The sequence below is a fragment of the Thermobia domestica genome, chromosome 10 (assembly GCF_964235325.1).
Source record: "Thermobia domestica chromosome 10, izTheDome1.hap1.1, whole genome shotgun sequence".
In the NCBI taxonomy this organism is placed as follows: Eukaryota; Metazoa; Arthropoda; class Insecta; order Zygentoma; family Lepismatidae; genus Thermobia; species Thermobia domestica.
In genome coordinates, this window is record NC_137463.1 from 101,313,866 (window position 1) to 101,341,674 (window position 27,809).

The 27,809-nt window shown below is 36.1% G+C and overlaps 1 protein-coding gene across 2 annotated transcripts in view; it reads right to left on the minus strand.

Annotated features, from left to right (window-relative positions):
• Nucleotides 1-27,809, minus strand: part of LOC145662038 (uncharacterized) — a 55,558-nt gene that overhangs the window by 15,965 nt on the left and 11,784 nt on the right. The window contains exons 2-4 of one of the 2 annotated variants that reach the window (XM_081727372.1): nt 19,581-19,780; nt 9,783-9,977; nt 3,499-3,699 (exon numbers count right to left, since the gene is read on the minus strand). In XM_081727372.1, the coding sequence (XP_081583498.1) occupies nt 3,499-3,699; nt 9,783-9,977; nt 19,581-19,780 (596 nt within the window). Of the gene's footprint in view, nt 1-3,486; nt 3,700-9,782; nt 9,978-19,580; nt 19,781-27,809 lie in introns of both variants that reach the window. The other variant, XM_081727371.1, reaches the window with a different exon arrangement.

The window sequence follows — 27,809 nt, forward strand, 5'->3', positions numbered from 1 at the left end:
ATCCGATCTCCGTTTTCCTGTTATTGAGTTTTACCACGATCATCGATTGACGGGTGGACATTCCGGTTCCTTCCGTACATTACATTAGGTAATGAGAAGATATAGGTAGGAAGGGATCGAAGATGACGTAAAGAATTACGTCAAGACTTGTGATCTCTGTCAGAGAATAAAGGAATGTAATAAAAAGAAAATGGGTCATTTGCAATCAACACATAGCTCTAGAATATTGGAAAACGTAATGGTCGATGTAATTGGTCCATTACCTGTGTCTAAAGGATTTAAATATATCTTAATCGGCGTCGATAATGCAACTAAGTATGTTTTTCTAGAGAGATTAAGAAATTTGTCCGCTATGATCATATGTAAGAAACTACTTGAAGTTTTCTGTCGATTGGGTTATCCGGAGACCCTCTCATCAGACAACGCTTCTGTCTTTGTTTCTCAAACCTTTAAATTTTTTTGTTATTGTCATGGTATGAAACATATTAAAATAAGCCCTTATCACGCTGAGGCGAATTGTGCAGAGCGTTTTATCAAAACGCTGAAAATTTCCCTTAGAGCGTATTTTGGTGATAATCAACAAAATTGGTCTGAGGCAATTCCAGAATTTCAATTTATGTTAAATCTTTGTGAGCACTCGGGACTTAAAGCTATCCCATCTGAATTATTTTTTGGACGTCCATTACTAACTCCTTTATAAATGAGGTGGGAAGTTTCAGAGTTCGACTTGAACACACATAATAGTTCAAAATCTGGAAAAATGTCTTAAGTTACATGACTAAGAGTTGGGAAACTAGAAGAAAATTAATGCTGCAGAGACGTCGATCTGTGGTAATTAATGTGGGAGATTTGGTATTATTAAAAATCCACGTAAAATCCTCTTTAAAAGATAAAATAAATAAATCATTATCTTATAAATGGTGTGGTCCATTTATTGTGCAAAGATTTTTAACTCCTAATATGGTGCTTGTGTCTAATCCTGAGGATGCCTCAGATAGCTGGCGACGATCGCATGTAACTGAACTTAAAAAGTATTATCCCCGAAGAATGTAAATAACTTCAAGGTAAGAATGACAATTTAAAACACATAGCACTCGTCCAGTACACTTCTGTAAAAATACAACGATTAAAAATTAATGTAAATAAATATTATGTGTAAGTTGTTTATTTTAAGAAAGTATATTGTGGTAGTTAAGAATTAAATTCTTGTCTTTTAAATCTGGCCAGATAGAGTGAAATTTTATAGTATAAATGAGATTCATATTGTTGTCCAAATGAAAGGGAAAATAAAAAAATTGAAATAATATTTTAATGTGTTAATAAAATTTTATTGTGTAATTGTTATTAATTCCTGTTTATTTTTATGTTTTTGTTTGAGTTTTCCAGCCACCAACAAAAATTTAGATAATTCGAATAGAAAAAGAAAAATTTTACTGTGTAATATTTTTGCGGAGGGGTAGGTTCTAATGGTTCATACATTGGAACCGCCACTGATGTGACTTCCCTTCGAGCCGCCACTGGATGACGTTCCTTGGGAGATACCTCTGCGCTGGTTTGACGGCTTAGGAAACATCCCCCAGAAATATGGACGAGTCTATTTAACTTAATCAAGTTAAATGTAAATGAATAAAAATTGTTAAATTAAATACTTATTATGGACATGAAAAGAAAGAAGAAATATTTAAATAATGTATGTTGTTACCAGAAATAATATTGGATTATGTGAATTGCAGTAATAAGAGGTTGTAGTTATGACGATGTGGCAACAACGCGTTTCTTCCCTGCCTCGTGGCTCCGTAGGTAGTGGGAGGTCAGTTGTGACCTGTCTCTGCTTCCGCTGGTGTTGCTGCGAGTAACTGCCGTTCGCTTTTGCTTTGAGTATTTGTTGAATGGCCGAGTCCAGGAGGGATTTTGTTGAAGGAACCTGTCGTTGTTTGCTGGTTGTTGGTTCTGTATTTCTTTCCTGAATTTATTAACATTGGGCACAGACAGAGAAGGAAATAGGAGGGTGAGCAGATTGCGGATAATTAAAGGTAAGAAACCAGTTTTGTTAACTTCCTTTTCTATCCTTTCTGTGTCTTCGTGACAGTTAATGTATGTGTTCGGTTGTGTTATTTGCTCCATTTGGTTGATCAGTCAAATTTGTTAAAAAAAATCGAACTCGGATCTGTTTCCGTAATTTGAAAGAAAGTAAAATTCCAGAAATTGCAAGACAAGCTTTAAGAAAGACTAACGTATTCAACTATTTAAGTAATCATTACTTAAGTTATTAGTGTATGCGGTTTATTGCTGCCTCGTTTCTATTAAGTAATTAGTTCCGAAAATACTACCTTACGTCATTTGTTGCTACATCGTTCATAAATTAGTAAGTTGTCAAATCGTTAAAATTCTTGATTAAATTGGACAATCGATCTGTTAAAGGTGTTGTATATTGTATCTTGAATTAAATAATAATTATTGTAAGGTAGATTGCTGAATTGAAGGAAATTATCACTGCATATATATTCAATTCAATCTTTAATTCAAATTATTTATTCAGCTGTTTTGATTTTTGAATTATTGTTAATAAATTGTTATCAGATGAAAATTTAGCTCTGATTTGGTATAATACTTTTAAAAACTTAATAATATTAAGTCTTGTTTTCTGGAAAATTTCACGGCTGCTTGCGGTAACCTTAGTGGATACGAGCCTCTGGTCTTGTGGGGTAAGGATTCCTTTTCTTTTTTTTTAATTTAAAAATTCAGTGTTGAGTCCTATCGGACCGAGATCGAGGGGCATTACAGTTTGCACTTCACATCATCACTAATAATACTATCCAGGCATCGAAATCTACTCATCTATTATAATTTCTCCCCCTCCTACTTCTATATTTGAAACCGAAGGCTTCGTTTCAATTACCATGGTTTTTGTCTTGTTAAGATTTATTTTCATCGCATATCCTTGACAGTCCTTCCTCAAGTGTTCTAACATCTTTAGGAGTCGTTTTAAAGTGGTGGTTTAGTCAAGGTAGTTCGGAATATCCAACATTTGAAGAAACACAAAGTAAAATGTCAGACGTAGTTATATCTAACCTCCTGTCGTAAGGACGTGGAAAATTTGGAAAAGCAACTTAAAAACATGATTTGATGTTGAAAGTGTTCATATTTAAAATAACCTACAAATAATAAGTAAATTTACTTTTCATGCACCTTGTAAATCCATAACTGTATAGTTTATAGCAATTTTTCAATATCTTGACTCATTAATACTATAGTTAGTTAAGAGAAAATAGCAATATTAGCAACAATTAAGTTACAAACCTTTATTTATGATATACACAATGCAGTACATTCACATAGGTCGTCCATGGTTTTATTTATAACTTTGAAGTAAATAATGCTACGAACTTAATAAATCTGTTCCTCGGATCACTAAAGTCCGCGAGCTACCAACTAGAAAAAACTGCTTTAGATAATTACTGGAATTGGGTAGATACGTTTACTTACCTTAATATTTACCTTGTCAAATGGTATTGTTCGCAACACTTTCAATTCGTCTCCTTCAACGTCTAAACTAAAATAGTCAACAGTTGTTTGATTCAAAGCAAGCAGAATCGTGTATAGAGGCATACACTGAACCTCGACGAGACTCACGCTCTCATTATGCCAAGCAGAGCTTTTAGCTATTCTTCCTCTGTTAAACCATTGCTTAAACATTACCTGAAAAGACAATGCTCCAATTATTATTGTTGTTATTAGTTTTACGCACACTTGTAATTAATCCATTAAAAATTAAGAACGAAATCCGGAAATCCAGAATCCAAACTATGATAGGCATATTATGAGTTTACCATAAACTTTCAAAAATACATAAATAATGACTTCAATTATTTCTCACTTTAAAAACTTTGAGGGTTTAGACCCCTTCCGCCTGGGTCTACATCCGCCACTGCTGTCTTGCATTATAGTGGATCCACATACGCTTACAGCTTATCGAAAGGACTCGTTCATTCCCTTCCTGGACGAATAATACATGTTTAAAATACAGCATTTTAGATCAAATCAGAATAAAACAGTGCAGTATTTTATTGGATATGCCTACAAAAGGGTAACCTTTGGGAAGTCGCCACCACTACACTCCTCATCAGTGGATCCGCTGCGAGAATTTCACACCATCCAAAATAAGTTAAAGTCTAAGAATTGTCTCCTGTATAGTATGAGCCAGGGGCGTATGCACATTTTATCAAGGGTTGTTCATCCAATCAATTTAATTCTTTTACGAAAGCGTTATTTTTGTATATACAGTGTATATATATTAAACGCTTATTATTCGATAGTATCTTGATTTCTTGTTAAATATCGACAACCTTGGTTTAGAAAGCTAGTCATACAATAGAAGGAGCAGAATTTGGAAAGTATGTTAGTTCACCAGAAGCGTACCCAGAAGTTCGTCAATGGCTTTCAAGTCCCAAGTTCATATAATTTCAGGATATTTGTATAATATATCATAATATGGTAAATGTTTATTTTTGTATGTCATTCTGTTTACGGGAATTAAAACCCCGAAACCAACCATTGTGTATGCCACTGATTCACCTAACATTGAAATACCAACGTCAGATTCAATGCGTACCTTGGAGAGGGTATGCGGCCGAACGACTGAGATCAATAAAGTTTGAAGAATTAACTCTACACTCCCTATATGCCCTCATGGCATGGTGCTATGCACAAAGGAGAACTTTACATATGACAGAATGGAGACTAAAGAAAAATGAAATGAAATCTTCCAGTTTAACGTCCCACTCTTATGCCCTTTAGGCTGAGGGAGAAGGATGATTAAGGTAAGTAAATTATGATGGAATAATTGGTGGAATGAGAATGTGGGAGGGAACGGGAATACGACGAGAAAACCCACGGACACGATGTTGTCCACAACAAACTTACTTGGTCGGGGATCCACCCAGGGAGGGAAAAAAGGGATGAAGGGAAAGGGGAGAAAAACATAAAGCTCTGACTTACATTTCAATCCATATCAAATTAAAATAACTTCCGATCACTTCCGATTATTTCCTCAAGAGTTCTCTCAGCTGCTTAGTATTACGTTGCAGACTTTCAAAGAAAGACGGTCGCACTTATTTGCTTTGCAGTTGTTGTTGTCATGTCCTACGTACATACTTATCACTGTTTCTTTCTTTTCCAAAACAAAAAATGCCAATCAATGTCTTTCAAACCGATTGCAATTACACGGACTTCAGTTGTAATCAGATTTTTCTGTGGGAAACAAGGTTATACTACTAATTCAAGCTGAAACAGCGCTGGAAGGTGTGTTTAAGTTGCTGTATAGTGAAAATGTCAGCGAAAAGATCATTTGTGTGGCATTATTACAATACGTGCCATCACAAAGTTAAGTGCAATATTGATAACATTACTGTAATGTTGTCATTTCTTCAAAATTTGGAAACACTTCTGGTATGATCAACCATTTGAAAACAAAGCATCCACTGAACTATTATGAATTTAAAAAAGAGTCTGGATCTGAAAAACGTGAGAGAAGTGTAGATGATCCACACGAAATTGAAGTATTATCTACAGATGGAACAGCTAATCAAGATATCGAAACACGTCCTTCCTCTTCAGCTTCAAACAGGTAAGAATTGAAGAAATTAATATACAGGGTGAGGCAAAAGTCTGGATACATCTCTATAAAAGTCGAACGGTGTGAGGAATCATAATGTCGTTTGGTATGGGATGTCTATAGGTGGGGGCGCAACTTAGAGGAGCTATGGCGACAGCGTCGGTCATCTTGAAATCTTGGATTGGATTTGGGTTACATTTTTCAAATGGGAAGGGGGCCATGTCGCATATCATTTTACACTGCCTATTTCTGAAGAATACATCTGTGCAATCCGTTTTGCGGTATCTTTATTTATGTAGGATTCTGACATGTTAAATTTTGGGACACTTGTCAGAGTCGACATTACAGCATATGCTCAATATGACCTCCATTGCGCTGCATGCACAATCGGAGTCTTTTTTCCGGTCTTGCTGCACACGTCACAGAGCCTATGGGTCAACAGACGCACATGCCTTCTCAGTACGCCGACGGAGATGAGCTACGTTGTTGATTTTCACCTCACACACAATTGATTTCAAATAACCCCACAGATAAAAGTCAAGAGGTGTGAGATCAGAGACCGTGGTGGCCATTCCATAGGACCCCTCCTACCTATCCAGTGGCCTGGAAACTATTCATCCAGAAACTGTCTGACTTCAGTAGCATAGTAGGGAGGTGCACTGTCCTGTTGGAAGAAAGTTGGGAAATCAACCTGCGGATTCAACAATGTTGGAAACACATAATCACGAAGCATGTTAAGATACCTCTCCCCATTCAAGGTTCCATCAATAAACACCGGAACCACAATTTTTGTATCCCAAACCAAATCATCACTTTTCCACCACCAACAAGTTTACAGAGATTCACCCATGAGGGGTTTGCATTTGACCAGTAACGGTGATTCTGTTTGTTTACCTCACCTTGCACATATAAGTTAACTTCGTCACTGAACAACACCTATCGTATGAAGTTTGGATTACTGTCGCACTGATTCAGAGCCCAATCTCCAAACTAACCGCTGACCAGGGTCATCCTCCGAGAGATGGTGTTGCAACTGTAACTTTTACTTGTGCCATTGGTGTGTGTGCAACAAACGCAGAATTGAACGTTAACTGACACCGGATATTGCTGATAACCGGCGAGCACTGCGATGTGGACTTTTCACAACCGATGACACAATTGCTGTTGCAGTTTCCTCATCGGTGGTTGTTCTTGGACGTCCACTGCGTGGCTTGTCCGCTTCAGAACCTGTGAGCGAAATTTGCCCAATAAGTTCGAAATTATCATATATAAAATGTCATTTCTTTCAGGATGCAGGGCATTGAAGTCAGCAGCAATCACTCTGCCAGTTCGTCCACCACTCATTAACACAATTTCAATGCGTTTCTTCTGTGTAAGTGCTATTTCAGATCATCTGCAATGATAAAGAAAATTGAACACCTCCTTGCAATTTTAAATTTTAACAGGTCATAACTCCCACACAAATAAAGATATCGCAGAGCGGATTGCACAGGTGTATTCCTCAGAGAAAGGCAGTGTAAAATGATATTCAACATGACCCCTTCCTGTTTAAAAAATTCAAATCCAAGATGGCAGATTTCAAGATGGTTGCCACTGTCCCCATAACTCCTATAAGTTACGCCCCCACCTATAGATACCCCATACCAAACGACATTATGATTCCTCACACCGTCCGACTTTTATAGGAATGTACCCAGACTTTTTCCTCACCCTGTACAAATTAAAATTTTGCATTTCACGTTCTGAAAAGAATTACAAGCTGTCGATACTTTTCCCATCTACCTCTATCATCTTGCTTCGGCCACCTACTTAAGCCATGGATGGGCATGGAAGCTAAGGCTGTTGAAAGGAATACAGCAGAATCTCCAACATTCTTCCTCCACAGGGAGGGCTGGGGACACATCCACGGAGAGGGCTGGGGGCAACCTCGTCCACCAAACTTCCTTTTAATAGACCTATATACAGGGTGTTTCAAAACCACACGGATAACGTTTGAGAGATGATTCCTCACACCAAGATAAGACAAAAGATAAAAATCAACCTGGGTGCACAAGTGCTTCATTTCGGAGTTATAGGCTACCAAAAACATTAAAAAAAGAACTTTAAAGATCCATAGCTGCAATACTCTGGGACCTACCGTAGTCTGGTCAAGATTTCACTTAGAAACTGATGTGTACACTATCCAAAAATACATGTTTCAGAATCCTAAGGTACTCACGCAACAACTTTTATAGAGGGAGTTTGCCTTTGGGCATATAAATGAAGTACTCCCCAACTACCTCTATAATTGTTGCGGAAGTACTACACGATTCTGAAACTCGGATATTTGGATAGGGCACATATTAGTTCCTAAATAAAGTCTTGACTCGACTGCGGTAGATCTCATAGGATTGAAGCTATGGACCTTTAAATTTCATTTGTTTGTGTTTTCGGCATCCTACAACTCCAAAAGGAAGCATTTGTGCACCCAGATTGATTTATACTTTATGTTCTATTTTGGTGTCAGGAATCACCTTCCAAACGTTGTCGGTGTTGTTTTGAAACACCCTGTATAAAATAATGTACCACGTTATTCTGAATTGATGTAAAACTCTTACGTATTTTAAGCCAACATTATTCGTCCAGGAAGCTATCTGCCCTCACCAAACGACGCTTCTGGATCCGCTAGTGTGTGGATTCATCATAATGTACAGACCGACTGTTTGAAACACACTGTATATATTCACTGTCTAGGTAATAGTTTTATTTCCGTTTTTCATATTCATTAAACTCAATGATGATTTCAAGGTTTCTCCTGGGTAGCCTTACCATACGTCCGGGATTCAAGCCTGTGCCCGGAAAATTGTCTGTGATTAACTAATGTCCGAAATTTTAGGGAAAGTGGAAGACTGGGAAATTTCGCTTGTTTGGTCAAGTAATTGGCTTGCAATTCTGTCTTGTGCTGATATATATGAAAAAAAATCAATAGCGATCAGATGCTCTTCGGAAGAATACTTTACTCAGAAAAATAATTAAGACAATAATATAAAAATATATTTTAAGTATAGAAAATTAGCATATTTGGAATCTAAGGTTAGACCTTTTTAGCTTCTCAATAAACACACACCATTCTAAATTAAATATCCAGAAATAATGGTTATCCTACCTCGGACGATTTTGAATACACAGACGGAGAGAGTACTAAAAATACTAGTAAGCCACGGTGAACAGGATCAGAAATATGTTTGTGGCGGAATATCCCTCCTGAGCAACCTCCTGAGATTACCACTAATTTGATTAACATTTATTTCACTAATAGGCGAAGAGGGGGGAGTGCGCCCAAAGCGTCATCATATCTGATTGCTTCAATGTGTGAACTAGTGGCCATTGAGAGAGAGAAAATATGAGAGAAGATAATACATTTAGCTTAAAAATAAAATTTTCCTACACAATTTTAGCAACACCGTACATGATTAATAAGGTTTAGATGTTGGACCGTATACTATATCGTACGAAGAGCAAATTACTCGATTTGTACGTTTAAGACCGTAAGTCTGGCAACACTGATACAATAAGTGGTCAACAATTAACAAATAAGAGCTAGAATTCAGGAAGAAATTAAACTGTGTGTGTGGGGGGGGGGTGGGGTGTCGAAGAAGCAATCCCTTTCTCCACGCATTCCTCTTTTCTCACAAATACAATCTGGCATAAACTTATCACATGGTGAAAGATGTTTGACTAGTTTGGCTGCAAGAAGGAATCATTGGAGAGGTGAAGGAACCGAACTGTCCATCACTGCTTTTGATAATATCCGAATTTTCGATAATATTCGTACTTTCGTTAATACCCGAATTTTCGATAATATTCGAACTTTCAATAATACCCGAAACTTCGATAATACTCGAAATTTCGATAATATTTGGAACTTCGATAATACTTGAAATGTCGATAATACCCGAAACTTCGATAATACTCGAAATTTCGATAATACCCGAAACTTCGATAATACTCGAAACTTTGATAATTTCAAATACTTGAACGGTTTCGAGTAACCGATTACAACTCGATAAATTTTCACTCCGAAAGTTCGATAGGTCCTCAGCCTTATCGAAGCCCCCTAGTTTCAAGTTCCCTAGTCACTTCCGTCTGCCACTTTCACACTTAGTTTTCGAATATTGAGACTACTCACCTTCTGCGGGTAAGAGGTTGGTGATAAACAAACATCAGCTACCCATGCTCTTCTGTTCTTTGTCATTATTAACTCTACATTGCTAGGATCACCTTCCACAAGAAGACCTGTCCAGCCAAGATCTCTTTCCATACGCAAGGTATTCGATCTTGTTTCACCATCTAGAGCACCGCATTCTACAAAGAATCCACCCGTCTGGAAACAAAACAAACTTGGGATTCAAATCCATCTTGAAAAAAAGTATTTGATCAGATTTGACTTCAGCACTTAAATATAGTGGATAGAATATAAAATTTAAGGGGTTATACAATTATTTTTAGACCAGCGTAGGGGATAACTGTAATAGAGGCCGTAAAAAGTTACGGTATGTTTGTGTCCTTAGCTAACTGGGATGGACATGATTAGTAATTCACAGTACACAATAAAACGGCAAACTAAGTAAATAAACACTAGCGCCTGATTCAAAGTGAAATAAAGCAAAAACATAAATGGTCAAATAAGCATTTATCGAGAAGAAAAGTATATTTTCTGGGTCTTTGAATAAAGACCTAAAACTCATCGAATATTACGTGTGGTGTGCTATTACGTTGATGAAATAAAATGTTTGCCCCACGTGCGTCATTTACATGGGAAAGAAAAGAAAACTACAACGCCTGGCCAAATGAAAATAATCGTCGTCTGCAACTACACACTTTTGCCTGTGCTCAGCTAACTATTTGGTTCCGTGGAGAAATAATTCTGAAGTCTGCAAAGCGAGGAAGTCCTTAACCGCACGTTGGACCACCCGATCATAAGAGAAAGTATTCCTTGCTAACAAATGTTCTAGATGCCGGTAGAAATAGTAACCAACGGGAGAAAGGATATGAGAGTACCTTGGGTGATAAAGGGTTTCATATTATAATTCATGCAGAACCGAAACGTCCTTAGAGAGACATTTGGTCGCGGATTGCCATGTGACATTAGAACAGCATGACTTCGAACATTTCTGGATGCTTGTGGGCAAAGTAACGGTGTATTTCATGGAGTTCACTTTAACGATCCGCAGTGATGTTTTCATCTCGACCAAGAAAGAGATGATGGCTCAACACTACGTTAGATCATCATATCAGCTACAACATACTGTATAGGTGCTTTGGAAACAATTATGGACTTTAATCAAGATCCAACCACTGCCTTGAGTCCTGGCCATGTATGACTGTCGTAGTATGGCTATTTTTTATCTGATATGATAATCCAATAGAACGTTACTTTCCATTCTTTCAGATATCGCGGATCTACAGTTGCTACTGTTAATTCTTCGTGGTCTCAAGTCTTATTGTTTTAAATTTTACATGTCATATCATTATCATTTCAAAACTAAAATGATAAATTACAATTCTGCAACACTAAATACATCGTTCATAATAATACAATACTGCTCTAAAGGGAAACACTCGAAAAAACAAACCACTTCATTCAGCCCTAATATTATGAATTCAACATCCACCTAATATGATGAGTGATACACCTTTCATCCTAAGTTGATAATTTTATTATTTTATTTTGTTTATTTGTATTCTATTCTTCTGAATTGATCGAAATCAGTGTGTAGGGAAGGGGGGCTCAGAGGGGCCGGCCCCCCCCAAAGAGGTCCGACAATGTACTTTGATGTTTGTAATTTTTTATATATTTTATGTTTATATATTTTTTGTTCGTAATTTTTTATATATTTTTTGTTCGTAATTTTTCTATATGTACACTCATGTCCAAAAATGATTGTCGTATATCTATAACTGTCTTCTTGTAAGAATATAATTTGATAATGATTTTGCAGGGTACTTTTAAAACTGCTACTATGTGTATAATCAGGAAATGTACATTTGTGGTAAATTTCATAGGAAAAGAATTATAAATACGAAAATTAGAATGAGTAAAATAAAATGTTGCTAAATGGACAAGAAAGTTTTATTTTTATTTTATTGTTCTTATTTACTGCTTTTTTCACATGAAATTTGCCACATACATGTCTTTGCCGATTATACACATACTAACGTTATAAGAAATACTGGGCGATTTCGTTATCAAATTATATTCCTACAACATATTTATAGACATGCGACAATAATTTTGTACATGAGTGTACCTATAACAGAAATTCCCCCCAAACACACAGCCTGGCTACGCTAATGATCGAGATAATACACATTACAAATATCCCAGATATCAGCAACATGGTAAGATAAAGTTGAATAAAAAAATGTCCCGTAGATCCCTTATCAAACTCTTGCGGTCACCCAGTGTTCCGTGAACCACAGATCGAAAAACATTGCGATAGAAGAAACTTTTCTGGTTATTTCTTACATTCACAGATTCACACATGTCCAGAGGACGATCATTATTGGCCGATGTCAATTCATACCATGAGTCCAACCTTTTCAATGTAACACACTCATGAATTCTTTATATTAGTCCATGAAATATACGTATATATAATTAATATAACTGACAGAGTTCGGTAAACAGTGCTTCATGCAAAAATTTAGAGACCGACTAAAGTGTTTTGAACACATCAGTTAACATTTAAATCAACCTAAGTCTAAGCGAATAAAGTGGGCAGGCCATATAACCAGAATGGAAGATAATAGGAACGTTTTCAAACTTTTAACTGAGAATCCAATCGAGAAAAAACATTAGAAAGACTTAGATGCCGTTGGTAAGACAGTATTAAGATGAATCTCTCTCAGATAGGAATACAAAGTAGAAACTGAATTCAGTTAGCGAAGGACAGAAGTAAATTGAGAGCTTTTCTAAATGCAGCATTTAACCTTCGGCTTCTATAGGCCATAGAATTAGAGATAGTTATTGCAGAACGTTTAGTTGAAATGGTTAATTGATTGTGTTGGAGTTTAAAATCCCTTACATTTGTAACATCTCTAATTAGTTGATGCTACATTTATTTCTTTGAGTAAATTAGTTGATGTTGATTTTTTGTGTGTATATTTATTCTCTATTTGTAATTATTTTATCTTAGTTTAAGTACTTTTTATGCCAGCACTCATATAAATAATTGTATTTAAGAAGGAAAATATTAGCAATATCTTAGGACTAACATTTTGGAGAATACAAGGTAATAGGCCTAATTGAAATGTGAAATTCTGTATTCTTCAACTTCCTTTGTTGGGCAACAGTCTGAAAGAAAAATATAATTTTACTAAAAGCAACACGAATGAAAATAGATACAATGATAGATGCGTTTAATTGGTTGTTTGAAGTCGTTTATGTTCCACCTTAATAGACAAAAAAGCGTTGGTGATTAAAACTAGAAAGTAAACTTGTTACTCACCACCGAGGCTACCGGTATGTAATATGTGGATCTACAGCTTAACGTGAAATTCGAACCATTTACCCATCCACGGGGGATGGAATCCGAAAGGCCGCGCTTATATACGAGAGTTTCACAAGGAACTTATTGTGAAACCGGTGCAATCATTTTTAGGTGATTGTCAGACATCATCGACACTCTACTACAGTTTTATTGTACAGGGTTAGCCAAAAGTTCCATTACTATTTGTTGTTACGAATACGGGTAGTGATGGAACAGAACAGAACAGAGTATTACAACACAAGATTTATATGTTATCTGATAAGACTATAGGTAACATTTTGTTTAGTGATGAGCATAAGAGTCTTGGTCTTGCAGTCTGTGGAAGAGTCTTGCATGCAAGACCAAGACCAGAAAGCTCGATGCAAGACTAAGACCACACCTGCAAGACCAAGACTTTTGCGCAAGAGTCTTGCACAAGTATCGGTACTACTTGATTTTTTTTTCATATAATGTAAAACGGATTGGGAAAAAATCATTACATCTTTCACTTGAATTTCTTGGCTTCACTAAAATTGCCACTGGAATGAATGTGTTCCCAGTCGTTTTCAAGCTACACAGGTGTCATTTGCTCCATGTGAGCTTTCTTGGTGGACAAACACCATGTGTGTGGGGGGGGGTCCCGTTTCCTCCTACTTTATTTATTACACCATTTTATTCCTTTCTTATCATCACCGTTTCCCTTATGCTCGGTGCATAATCGTGGGATGTTAAACTAGATATTTCATTTCATTTCAAAATATATTAGTGATGCTTTTCTTCCAAAACTAAAGAGAAATGTAGAATTGAACATCGGTAATTCCGTACACCATAGGTGCCGACTATATTGGTATGACCTTGGCTCCAGGTTCAAGCATCCTTTAAAATTTTAATCTGTGCTCATAAAATTAGTATCAAAATAACATTTTCATGACATTGACAAAAGCTTACAAGGGAACCTTCCGAAAATGATAGTTGCAGTGAAAGATGTGACCTATGCCAATTGAAAGAGTTGTAACAGAGATGAGCATTCCCAAAAAATTAGCTGCCCATAGCAATAGGTTCAAGAAATATAAAGGGTGGAAGTTCGGGAAACAGCAAGGTTGGACAAGGGGGGAAAAGTGCAAATTCCGCAAAAAAGAGGGGGGCACGGCAAAATACAATGCTGACAAGTGATGTATAGAAAGAGGCTTACCACAATAGGGAACAAATCTAAGCCACCAGTGGGACTAACAGTGTTGCCAACTGCAATAAAAAGTATATGTTTTGCAAAGAGCGCTATATGAAGTGAGTGCAATATTCAGTGTCAACCTGTCATGTAGAACATAAGATATGACGTGTATAATCAGTGGTACAATCTAACAAAAGAAAATAGAAAAAACATAAGTACGAAAAATACGGAAAAGACGGAATTGGCCATAATGTATCACATATGATCACAAGCTGTGCATATTAGAATGAACAAAACAAGAAAGCCCCAACTATGCAGGAAACCGACGTACCTAGAGTCGAAAAGAAAAACGAGTTCCAAAGTTGGCAACACTGGCCATGAAAATCCAGACAAGTCTAATATACTTAGGCCACTCGCTTCACAAAAAGATAATTCCGGCAACAGGCTTTAGCCTTCGCATCATTTGTGCATGCTCGTCAACATTGCACGTGTAATTGTTCGATGAGACAATGGTCCAAACAGAAGATACATTTGCAGTGAGCACAGCGGAATACTGCCAATCCGTCAAACATGGTACAATGATCGTCTGTGAATGTCTCGAAACAGTACTCTAGAGGTGTCGGAATATTTTATGGTCTTTCTATTCACACTTGCAAGATGCAAACATAATCAAAGGCTTGAATAAACATGCCGTAAACTGGTAATGGGTTAAGGCTTAAAGTTTCAGAAAATTCTCGCGGGACCAAATCTTAAAGTATCTGATAACACAAGCTCTGTAACGTAGCGCACAAAGTTCTTGTATGGTCTAAAAAAATAAACATCAAGTGGTTGTATCAGACCCGTACAACCAGGAGGGATCAGCTCAACTTTGAAATTCACTCCGGGTGGTACATACTTGTAGAGCAAGTTGATGTCTTTGTTCGCTGTCCAAGAATCAACAAGTAGCTCAACATCAGTTAGGTTTCTTTCTGCCAAACTTGGCTACAACATATTGGAATAAAACATGCCTAAATCACTCTTCCGCATGTTTGCGGTTGTATTTGGGAAGGCCTTAATATTCGGAAGAGTTGACAAAAACTCTTTGGTCTTCTGGGGAAATGTTCCTTTGCCTTCTACAACCTGCACATACATCAATGCGCTTTTATCCTTCAAAGTTGAGTTTTCTGCACTTTTCCTCACCCATAACTTGGAAAGAACTCCGCTTTACATAATATGCATTCACTCATTTTTGTTTTTTTCTTTTTTTCTTTCCTCGTTTCAACCCCAAACGCTGACATTGAAATTACTGAACTCCTTGTATTGATTCTGTGCATATGTTACACGAAGTTCAGTTTTCTCGTATTTCATCGCCACAAATGTTTTTGTTGTACTACCCTTTACTACTAATCTAGCATGATCATTCGTACAGAGGTTAATGCTTACCTTTAGCAGCAGGTTATGAGCCTCCTTGACCAGTCAATTGCAGGAAAGCAAGTGACTTACGAGTGTTTGCAGTGCACTATTTTCCTTTCCTGTGGAAACATTTGCTGTTTTTTTTCTACATCTTCTCCCTCCCAGTGATCTTATCGTTCTTACTTGTTCATCATTCTCCTTTCAACACAAGTGGAATGGCGTAGGAAACATCTTGTGCTGCTGTCTGCAGTACTATCACCGCCTATATGATATATCCAGAGTGTCCCACCTAACTCTACGATTGAAATAGTTTCAAAGCGAAAAAAATGTGACACATCCAGTTGTGCATGAATGTACCCATGTCAGCGGGCGACAAACTTCTGTGAGACGCAAGTGCCCTCAAGTGCCCCATCATAGGAACCCAGGGGCCAACTTCAAAATTTCAAATTGCACCATCGGTCGAGTTATATTTCTTTCGATAAATCTTGAAATATGCAACAAGGCATGTCAGAAATATTTAATATATGGGATTTCAAAATGGCCGCCAAAAATACCAGCTCGGTGACAAGAACAACGTGCATTTTTGGCGGCCACTTTGAAACCCGTGCTTCATATAGCAAATGTTTCTTATAGGCGGTGTTGCATCTATCCAAAGAAATATCATCCGCCCCCTGTTCCCATTTGAAATGTTGCGGTTGACCCCTCGAGCCTTATGATGGGGGCCCTGGGGGACTTGCTTCTTACAACGTTTTCTATGCCCTCGACATGAGTACATTCCTGTGCAATTGGATTTGCAACATCTCTTTTCGCTTCACAGCAATTTGAGATCACAATGTTCGATGACATGTTAAGATACAACATATATTTGTGGCGGCCATTTTGAAAACCATGCTTCATATAGCAAATGTTTCCTATAGGTGTTGTTGCACATTCCATTATCTATCAAAAGAGGTACCACTCGGTCCCTATTGCCATTTGAAAGTTTGAAGTTGGCTCCTGGGGCCCTATGATGGGCGCTTCTCACAGATTTTTATCACCCCCTCACATTGGCACATTCCTGCACAACTGGATCCGTCACATTTTTGTTCGTTTCGCAAATCTTTGAGGTCACAAAGTTTGGTAGGACACCCTGTATATTCCCACATACGACCCAACTATGACATAATATTCACTACTTCTATTATCGGTTGTTGGCTCGACCCAACCATTTCATGTTCCCCGACTTGACATTGCCTCAATCACTCCAGCATTGATGCATTCCGAGTGATGCCTGTTGCCGGAATTTTCTTTTTGTGAAGCGAGTGGCCTAACTATATTAGACTTGTCTGGATTTTCATGGCCAGTGTTGCCAACTTTGGAACTCGTTTTTCTTTTCGACTCTAGGTACGTCGGTTTCCTGCATAGTTGGGGCTTTCTTGTTTTGTTTATTCTAATATGCACAGCTCGTGATCAAATGTGGCGCATTATGGCCAACTCCGTCTTTTCCGTCCTTTTCGTACTTATGTTTTTTTCTATTTTCTTTTGTTAGATTGTACCACTGATTATACACGTCATATCTTATGTTCTACATGACAGGTTGACACTGAATATTGCACTCACTTCATATAGCGCTCTTTGCAAAACATATACTTTCCATTGCAGTTGGCAACACTGTTAATTCCACTGGTGGCTTTGATTTGTTCCCTATTGTGGCAAGCCTCTTTCTATACATCACTTGTCAGCATTGTATTTTGCCGTGCCCCCCCCTTTTTTTTTTTTTTTTTTTTTTTTTTTGCGGAGTTTGCACTTTTCTCCCCTTGTCCAACCTTGCTGTTTCCCGAACTTCCACCCTTTATATTTCTTGAACCTATTGCTATGGGCAGCTAATTTTTTGGGAATGCTCATCTCTGTTACAGCTCTTTCAATTGATATAGGTCACATCTTTCACTGCAACTATCATTTTCGGAAGGTTCCCTTGTTAGTGCATGTGACCGCAAGTTTGATTTCATGGGCGGATGCTTATGTGTTGAATAATTGTTTATCAATACAACATTAGCATCCTTAGGTATACGAGATATCGAGGATTGAGCGATATAACATTATACAACAATAAATCATCCATACTCACAAGTGAGAGTCATTTTATAGTTATTTCAAATAAGTTGGAGTTTGATGCCGTTAGTTTGTATTTCTAATATAGGTAAAAAAAAAAAAAAATACTTATACATATAAAGTAAATTTACACAAAAGACATAGACAGTTGAGTCGTTTCCAATTTCCACTCAGATTATCCTAAAATATTAAGATATTTGATTATAATCATTATTATTTTAATTTTTTGTCTCTCTTTTTCCCAATATTTCTAAACGTATCATCATCATCATCATCATCATAGCTATTCTGCCATTATTGGCACGTCACTTACTATAACTGAGAAGCTTCTATGTACGGTGGTCCACAGCTAGTCTCTTTGTCTTGGCGTAGCAATTTTCCGTTTTAATACCTTCCTACAACTACAGTCTCCTTCGCCCCTCCCTCTCTTCCCTTCCACCATACCCTCTAACACATGCCTCATAACACAGTTCCTCCTCAGCCAATGTCCCAAACAGGTTCTCTTCCTCCTTTTAATTAGGTCTAAAATTCTTCTTTTCTTCCCCTCAGTTACTGTTTCTAACACCTTCACATTCGTTTTCCGTTCAACCCAGCTAATTCTCTCCCTCGTCTCCATGTCCACGTTTCCTCCATTTTTTCATCGCATTTGCGTAATGTTCATGTTTCTATTCCATATAGTACATATTGAAATCAGTAAATCGAAATCTCAGTATTTCATTGGATATTTGCTCAATCCAAATATTACGTAATCGTGGTAGAAAAGAAAAAATCCTTTTGAATGTAAAATTAACTTTCCAATTCATGGTATTTCAGTAATCTGTGCCGTCTTGATTTTCTCTCGTGCCTCCCAGGGGCAGCTTCCCCAATTTGGGAACTCGTGGAGTATTCGATATGTTAAGAAAAATATATAAATATATTATGAAATGTTGTGATTTACCTTAAAGTAGTGAAGCGTATGCATTCATTTAAAAAAAAAAAAAAAAGTAATTGCCTATGTTGTACACTATCTTCATACGTACTTACACGAAGGTAAACTATATTACATTTAGAAACATACATTGTATTTCCGTTGCTGTTGGTACATTGTAGAATTTATTATCCCTTATGTCCAGAGTAAAATTTATCTATGAAAAGCTTAAGATTTCTTAAGAACAAGACTTGCAAGACTCTTGCTAGCAAGATCAAGACTAAGACCAAACCACCTGGATTTGGTCTTGGTCTTACATTTGCTCATCATTAATTTTGTTCCAGAGAATCTGTGTGTATGTCATCATTTTTATAACAGAGAATTATTCGGTTTTAGGTATTGTGTGAAATTATACGCAGAATTGCCTTTTTTTTTAAATCTCCCATACCAAAATTGTTTGCTTTGTCGGGAGAATTTTGTTACGCCTTGCAGCAAATTTTCGCTTGATATGCACCATTGATTTGTCTGTGTGAAATCGCTCACGAGGTCCTGTGTTCGTTACAATCCGTTTCTCAATGGTATGCTGTGACTCATCGGTCAGGGATTACCCTGTCTGTAGAAACAATACAATACATTAAATACAAACAATGAAGGGTACTTGCAATGAAACATAGATCACTATCAGCAAAGAAATACGTGCAGGATGAGCTCTTATAACTTATAAGAGGAAATGGAACTTGCTCAAGCTGTACAGTCAACGATAACAGTAAATAGCAGTTTTCATATATAATGTGTATTCTAGAATATGTTAGTTTCGTTTTGATTACTACGTACTATTATAAAATATTAATATACACTAGTATACAATTAGTATGAAATAATACATAAACTACTCACTTTGTTCTTAAGTAATGTCAAGATCTCTCCCGCTTGTCCCATAGACGTATCTTCATGTGGATCAGCTATAATATTGTAAGGTTTTGTATTATCAGCTGGGGGTTTTAAATGATTCTCTCGAACGTATTGTACCAGTCTCTCATCGTCCTGAGGAATTGGACCCTGTAGAACTTCCTTCAGGTAGAAAACGGTCTCTGCAACTATTCATCACATCCAATATTAGCTTTTATAACTCTCTTACTATGACAGGATTTATTTAAAAACAAATATTATTATATTAAAAATACTAACACAAATATATGTTAAAATTATCATATAACGAAACAAGTTGACAATAAACAATAAAAAAATAAAAACTAAAATATTCGTTGAGTGAACTTCGAATATATGCGTCAGACCTACCGAATAATATGGAATCAAATATCATGAACTTCTATTGAGTGTTGATCCCGGAATGATAAACATGTATAAAAACAAGTAAAGCTATAATTTCTACATGTATTACCAAATGCATGAAAGCTTTATAACATAATAATGTTTATGAAATGTAAGGAGTAATCAAATGAATCATACTTGTTCTTCTTCAAGGTTCAATGGCTGATGAATAAAGATGGTACCAAGGTCGAGACGACTTACAGTTTCGTTTAGAAATTTTGAGACGAGACCGAGATCAAGTCGGACGTTTATAAATCAGACGAAACCGAGACAGATAGTTGTAATTCATGACGAGACCTAATCCAGTCTCAAAATTCTGGGCTTCATTTCGAGTGTTAACAAGAAAGAAAAAAAGACAAATTACATTAAGTGAAAATTGATTGCGTTAAGTTATAGTGATCCAGTGATTATTTTAGGAGTATCCAAATAGAAATTTCTCCTGAGAACTAAAATTAATCTCCTGGACCATATGTCTAATAGTGCTCAATGTGAATTACTAGTGTTTTTTTTTTAATATTACTTTTCATCCACGTGTTTTGAAAGTGTTTTCCTCATGCAATATATATATATATATACATAAATGAAAGTAACCTTGTTTGTGACTTAATAACTCTTGATAAATTTTCAACATAGATGAGGTTCGGGTCTGGCATGGTTTTTATCATTTCACTTTGACGGTCCAATTTAGAGAAGGGTGAGAAGGAAAATATATAAAAATGATCGAAAACGACAGATATTAGTGTCGAATCCACAATTTTCAGGGTCGCTGAGATGAACAGTGACACTTTCGATGCCGTTTAAATCCAAATTCAGCCACGTAACTTGGGGAGATGAGTGGAGGGATAGATAGATAGATAGATAGATAGATAGATAGATAGATAGATAGATAGATAGATAGATAGATAGATAGATAGATAGATAGATAGATAGATAGATAGATGATCGAAAATGGGGTGACTGAGACGAATGGTGACACTTCTGATGCATTTAAATCCAAATTCAGACCCCTTTAGTACTTCCAGGGGGACAGTGACATGTAGAAATAATTGAAAAGTACCGATATTAGTGTGGAATTCATAGTTTTTGGGGTCCCTAAGTTGATTCGTGATAGTTTTGGTGCCCTTTATGTCCAAAATGAAACGCACTCTCCCGAGACGAATAATGATACTCCAGATGATGTTTAAATGCAAGTTAAATCTCCTTCGTCATGGAATGAGAAGGAGTGAGTATGGGAACGGGTAATATTATGGAATTTTGTCATTACATTTTTATTGAAAGAGCATAGTGAGGGCGGAGGCGTTCAAAGACTTTCTATGAATCTTTCTCGCCTGCAAAGAAAGGAAATGCTTATCTTAAAAGGGCATGGGTTCAAATAATTTCCATAAATCTTCCTCCCCTGCGAAGAATGGGGGTTTCAGATAGCTACTACTAAACGAAACGATTGTACCATGAATGGCCGCACTGATACAAAAAATGTTTTAAACACTACACAATTTTGAGTAGGGATTCAATTAATTTCTTTCTGTCCAGTTATGTTAATTACTAGAAGATCACGTGTTCCAACATATTCTGAAATTTAGTTAAAGAGGACCTAACTCAGAAACATTATTTTTCCACATAATTCAAAAGAATTTCCAAGGGAAGAGATATTTACAGAATTGTTGTCTTACAGCAACCGTTCGGATAATTAATGGTACTGAATTCCCTATGAAAGTGAGGTTAAAATCTTGAGATTTGAAGAGAGTAGCTAGAGGTATTTTAGAACAAAATATGGGAAGAGCATAGAAAGAGGGAGAACATCAGATTAAACATGGAAAGTTGATAGAACTATCAGTATGCCAACACTTTACATTAAAAACATGTAACACACTATATATTAATATTTCTAAAATAAGAAAAAACTTTTAACTAAACAATCAAGTCGATAAAATTTCCATTTTTATCTACGTGAACTGCAGTTTCAGATATAACCTCAATACAATTAAAGCTTTTGTGTTAGGGGTCTTGTAACTCTATTAATCACAATAATATAATCCTAGGTTGGTCCTTATTTTTGGACTTCCAAGGTTTACTTTTAGTCTGACCCACTAAAATGGGTTCACATTAGGTCTATGAGAAAAAAAAATCTCAATTGAATAGTAATTGACGGTACCCCAAGTGACCTCGAGTTTTTAATGTATTTACAGTATACAATACGAAGCAAAGATATTGTACTTTATATTTGGAACGGCTAGAGGGAATAACATCATATCTTGGATAGGGGTAACGGAGGTAGAACTGCATCATCCTCATTATGACACTAGCAAAGTGACGATATGTAGTATGCTTAATGATATATAGATCTAAATTATGTTTTAAGTCTTAAACTTTATCTTCTATTTAATTAAAATATTATTGAGAAAAATATATAATATATTAATTGATAGTTCCACCTAGCTTAACAAAATGAAAAGTTTACAAAAAGATTCACAAAGATAAACTTTTCTGGCGCTGAAAAGTGTCCGGTTCGTTACCAATAGTAATTCATAGTTCGACTGTAACGGATTGCTTATAACTGTATATGTAAAAACTAAATAAATAAAAACCACTCTTAAATATCAGATTATGTTTCTCCTAACAGTAGGGGAGACCGGGGCAATTGTAACAAATTTTACATTTTATTTTTTTCTCACATGTTTAGGCTCCAATAAGTGAAATTTAGACAATATCTTAAGTGAAGCTTTGTTGCTCCATTCATTTTTTTTCATACATGACAATTTCTAATGTAGAAAGTTACGAAGCGTTTTATGACAGCATCTGTCTTATTACAAACGTCCCTGTGCCCGGATCAATTGTAACAGGGCTTTGGGACAGTTGTAACATGATGATTTTAATGAAAAGTACAATGTACAGGCAAAAAAATATATCTATGGTTAAATAATACTGATACTAATAATAATAATACTGATAAGTTTAACAACGGATGGGGACAACAAACTAAGAGTATGGACTACATCCTCAAATTTAAAAGTAGAACTATTTAAAAATATACAATTTCCACGCATCAACAACATGCATGAATGATTAGTTACTTATTACCGGTATCGTGCCACATTAGCTCGAAATAACTTTCCTTCGGCCTAACTTAAATATGGACAAGCTAGCCAAGATTTTGACATAACATAAAAATTCAAGTCAGTAATGCAACAATGGCGTTATGCGTCCCTATGCAAAATCTGTAGTGGCGCCCCAATATCCCCCTAATATACCAAGCGCACAGCGCTCCTAGAAAAATGCCTACCCTGCCTATCTTATTGTTATGCCATTGTTTCAAGTCCTAATGACATTGCACTAATAGACACCCACACTACACTTGTAATCCCTATAGACATCCCTCAAACAACGACGCTAACAGAGAATGCCCTTCTGTGCGAGAGAGATTAAGTAAAACAAGTGAAAAGATTATTATTTCTGATGAATCAGAAATGGACCTATTTGACAAATGAGTCTTGAAAAACTTATAGGCTATTTAAGGACATCACAAGGAAGTAATACTGAAATATTAGACTATTCTGATACAGCTTCGAAAAGCAGTGATCCACAACGAGTTTCAAACATCTGTGAGGGTGTATAAAAAAGTTAGGGGAGGCCCCACAATGAAATATGGGATGAAAGTCTTTTCTATACCTACACTGTAAAAAATCGTTGTGTTATTTTAACGACATGCCTATGTGTTAACACATTGCGTTAAAATATAACACAAACAAGTGGTTAGAACAACTCACTCTCCATTTGGAGTTGTCTGTCAAATACCGGTAGTAGAAAGGACACATAACCTGTGTGTTAAATTAACACAAGTGTAGAATCTTCGGTGTTGTTTTCTGCGCGATTGCCAAATATGTTGGGCATCTAGTTATAAAGGCTTATCAATTGAAGCTATAGACAAACACAGTAGAAAGAAATACTTAAACAAATCCAGGTATACGCAAAATTTTGTCTCCCACATTTGATGCATTTATTGCTTCTTTTTCTAAGCGAATGTGTACTAGAAGCAACAAACGCATCAACTTTATTAGATGGCAACTGTCGCCGATCAATTGAAAGTGAATATAGAAGAACTATAAAATAAAGTAAATAGACAATCGTCATTTTGTTATAAAATTACATGGCAAGCAGATTTTATCTTATCCTGAACGGTTATCGTCGAATATACGCGGCTTAAAGGAGCAAATTCAAAAGACCTCAACAATTAATCCCTCTACAAGCGACGTTTTCTTCATCGCCTTCGTGCCCAAGTCGGAAGAGCACGCGGCTAGTAATGGTAAGGCTGATGGTTCATGCCCTGTCCCGGCCACTGAAGTTTTTTTTATTTGTATAAAGTGTTTTTTTTTTAACTCAGCATAATGTAAACACATTACGCATATAGGTGATTTAACATATTTTGAGAAAGTAATTTTGTGGTTCATTAACGCTTACGGCACGGCTCAACACCGGTTGTGTATTAAAGACGTAACACACACCCTGTATTAAACGCCAACACCTCGGGGTATGTGTTGAAACAACGCGGCATAGTGGTAGTCACGCTGGAACCACTGCCCTGTGTTAAAATTGAGTTGAATTAACACAACCATTTTTTACTGTGTATAATAACCATAATGATATATTACACACTAAAGCCGCCAAGGATCTTTTGGGGGTCGGGTGACCCCCTACGTACTTGCGGCCCCCAGAAAACATACTCAACACGCACATTATTTTATTAATTACATCAATTGTATTATCTTCGTTCACGTATTTTGATAATGGTTCAGTACAACTTTGTCTGGGACGATTGTAACGTGTTACAATCGTCCCTGATCGCCATGTTACATTTGTACCAGTTCAACGGTCAGTGATAAATACCACTATTTATCATAATTACATTGAGTCAAAGCATCAAACACAATATCCACGTTGTGAAGGAAAGAACATTGATTACCACGCACAGGGTATTTGTTTACAGTAAACGCATATCTATTAAGGGCAAATAAAAACAAGTCAGTTAAAAATTTACTTATCTGTGTCAAAATTACATTTCTCCTTGTTCAGTCTTCCACGCTTTACTAATGACGCTTTTTTTTTTCTTCCCACATACATCTTGCATGTGTGACTCAAATGACATGTACAAACGATATTTTGAAACTCATTTCTAGCAGTAATGGCGAATGTTACAATTGACCCGCGTTACAATCGTCCCCGGTCTTCCCTGCACGCATACTGTCAACACTTACGAACACTACCTTAATATCTTTTAACATTTGGTTATATTAATTCTATTTTCAGTAATGTTCGTGTATTTTTTTTCCAAAATTAGAAACTATGGATAAAATTTTTAACGAGGAACCGCATAATTTATACCGTTTAAGAGACATTGGTAGGGTCATTAAGTCTAGGAGGCTCAGGTGGGCACGTCATGTAGCCAGAATGGAAGAAAGTAGGAACGCTTTCAAAGTTTTAACTGGAAATTTAATTGAAAAATATTAAGATGGATCATGCAGAAATAGGAATACAAAGTAAAAACTGGATCTAGTTGGCTAAGGATAGAAGTCAATGGAGAGCTTTAGTGAAAGCGGTATTGAACCTCTGGGTTCCATAGGCCATAGAGTGAGTGTGTGTGAGTATGATGGATACAAATTTACAGAGTAGTCAAAGTTTCGAAATAAATGTAGTTAGAATTCTTTATAGTAGTTGTATATATATATATATATATATATATATATATATATATATATATATATATATATATATATATATATATATATATATATATATATATATATATATATATATATATATATATATATATATATAATCTCTATAGTAGTTATAAACAGTTAGAATTCTATAACATGATTTAAGAAATCAATATGTATATTGGGGCTTGTTTACCGATCCACTGAACTACGGACTGTAGCATCTTTAGAAACATTCAATAAAACTCTAATAGCGCCTAAAACCGAACACTACTTTCCCATACGGGCCATGACAACACCTACACATTTCTCTAGACTTGATTCTATTCTCAATTTCTTTATTGTTACGTACACTTTCGTTCTCCTGCACTTCGAATATTAGTTAAAGAAGAACTCTTTCGATATCTTAATATCCATCCGCCGAAAGTAGGCAGAAATAACACTGACCTGAAATTTCTTTTTAAGGTAGTTAAAGGGGGCCTCAGATTAGAAACCTTACTTCAAGAACTATCCTTACGTGTCCCTTCCCGCAAAACTCGGAACACCCATCTATTCCATTTTGTCCTCCCTAGGTTGGCAATTATACAGAGTTCTCTTTTTGACAGAGTACCGAAATATTATAATCATCTAACAACTGACGTGAATATTTTTCTGAGTTACTCGCTGTTTGTCATAACAATTAAACGCATGCTGGCCAAATAATACTCTTTGGTGACGCTATTGATGTTATGGTTTCTGATGCCAAAATTATGCTATATTTGGGAATTTGTTCAATAAATAAATAAGTATCCACCATACTGATTGGTTCAAAAGTGTACTCAAAACAATATATTATTAGAATTGTCTCTAAAATAAAAATTCTTGTCTCAACAAAAATAAACATATATGAAATACGTAGAGCTTTAATGACAGTAACAAAAAATACTATAATATCACCTTGGAGGGTTGTAGCAGCTCAGGAAGAAAGCTTCTATAACCGAATGAGCAGCTACACCAGGAACATACATATTTTATTTCGTCTGATAACCGATCACAAAAATTACTGTCGTCTTGTGTAAAAGTAGGAAATTAGATGCTTCCCAGTGCATTTTTTCTTCAATTTTTCGATTTTCTGAGTTGTACTGTAAAAATATGATTTTATTTTTGGATTCTGTTTCACGAGTTAAGTTAAATGATGAAGTGTATTTCCAAGAAGCAACTGTATATTTTGAAATATGGCACAATTTAACTAAAGACTTTTAATTATTTATTGAAACGTTTAAAAGAAAAGTCCCATATTCATTAAACCATCAAGTAATAAGTACTGGTTATTTTAAAACTTTTAGCAAAAAAAAAAAAAAAAAATCCCAAGCTGAAACATGCAAACAATGCATAGATTTTAAAAAGGTGATGTGGGGTCAGTGTGAATTCTCATGTGCAGTTTTTGAGAAAACTGATATGTTTTTTTTATTGTAAACTTAAAAATTGTGTGTTGTAGGAAAATCACGTAATTTATGAAGATGAATCTAACACTGACGGTCAAACTTTATTTGATGACACAAGCAAGAGACAGTATACAGTGTATGCTTAATGAGATGTAGGTGTCCTAAATTTTTTTTAAAAAAGTACATCAATTGATAGCTAACATCGAGACAAACAAAATGACATGCGTAGTTCTTGAGAAAACCAAGAGAAACGAATTTATTTTATGGCGCCAAAATGTACGTCGTCTCTTGGCAATCTTTTGCAGTTGGTAAGTTTTATTCTGCTGAAAAATCGTCTAGAGTTCATCCTATGATATGCATAACTGTTTGAAATCTTATAGAACGGCTATAACCGTCCGTGCGTTCTTGTGTTGTCTGTTCGGCGACAAGCATCAGAGTAAAAACGGTAAGAGATATGGAGAAGCGTTTTTTCTACTCGATTTATCGTCCTAAGGATAAAGTTAACTCCTTAGCGCGCAGCTTTGCATATGTGCAAAGTTTACTTTGAAATTATATTGCACCATGCAGTTTCTAGTTCGGACATAGAAAAGCAGCTTTTCGTATCAGCTAAGATGCCCTTTCACTAATGAAGTTCTGAATTTCCCGCTAGTTGTCATAGT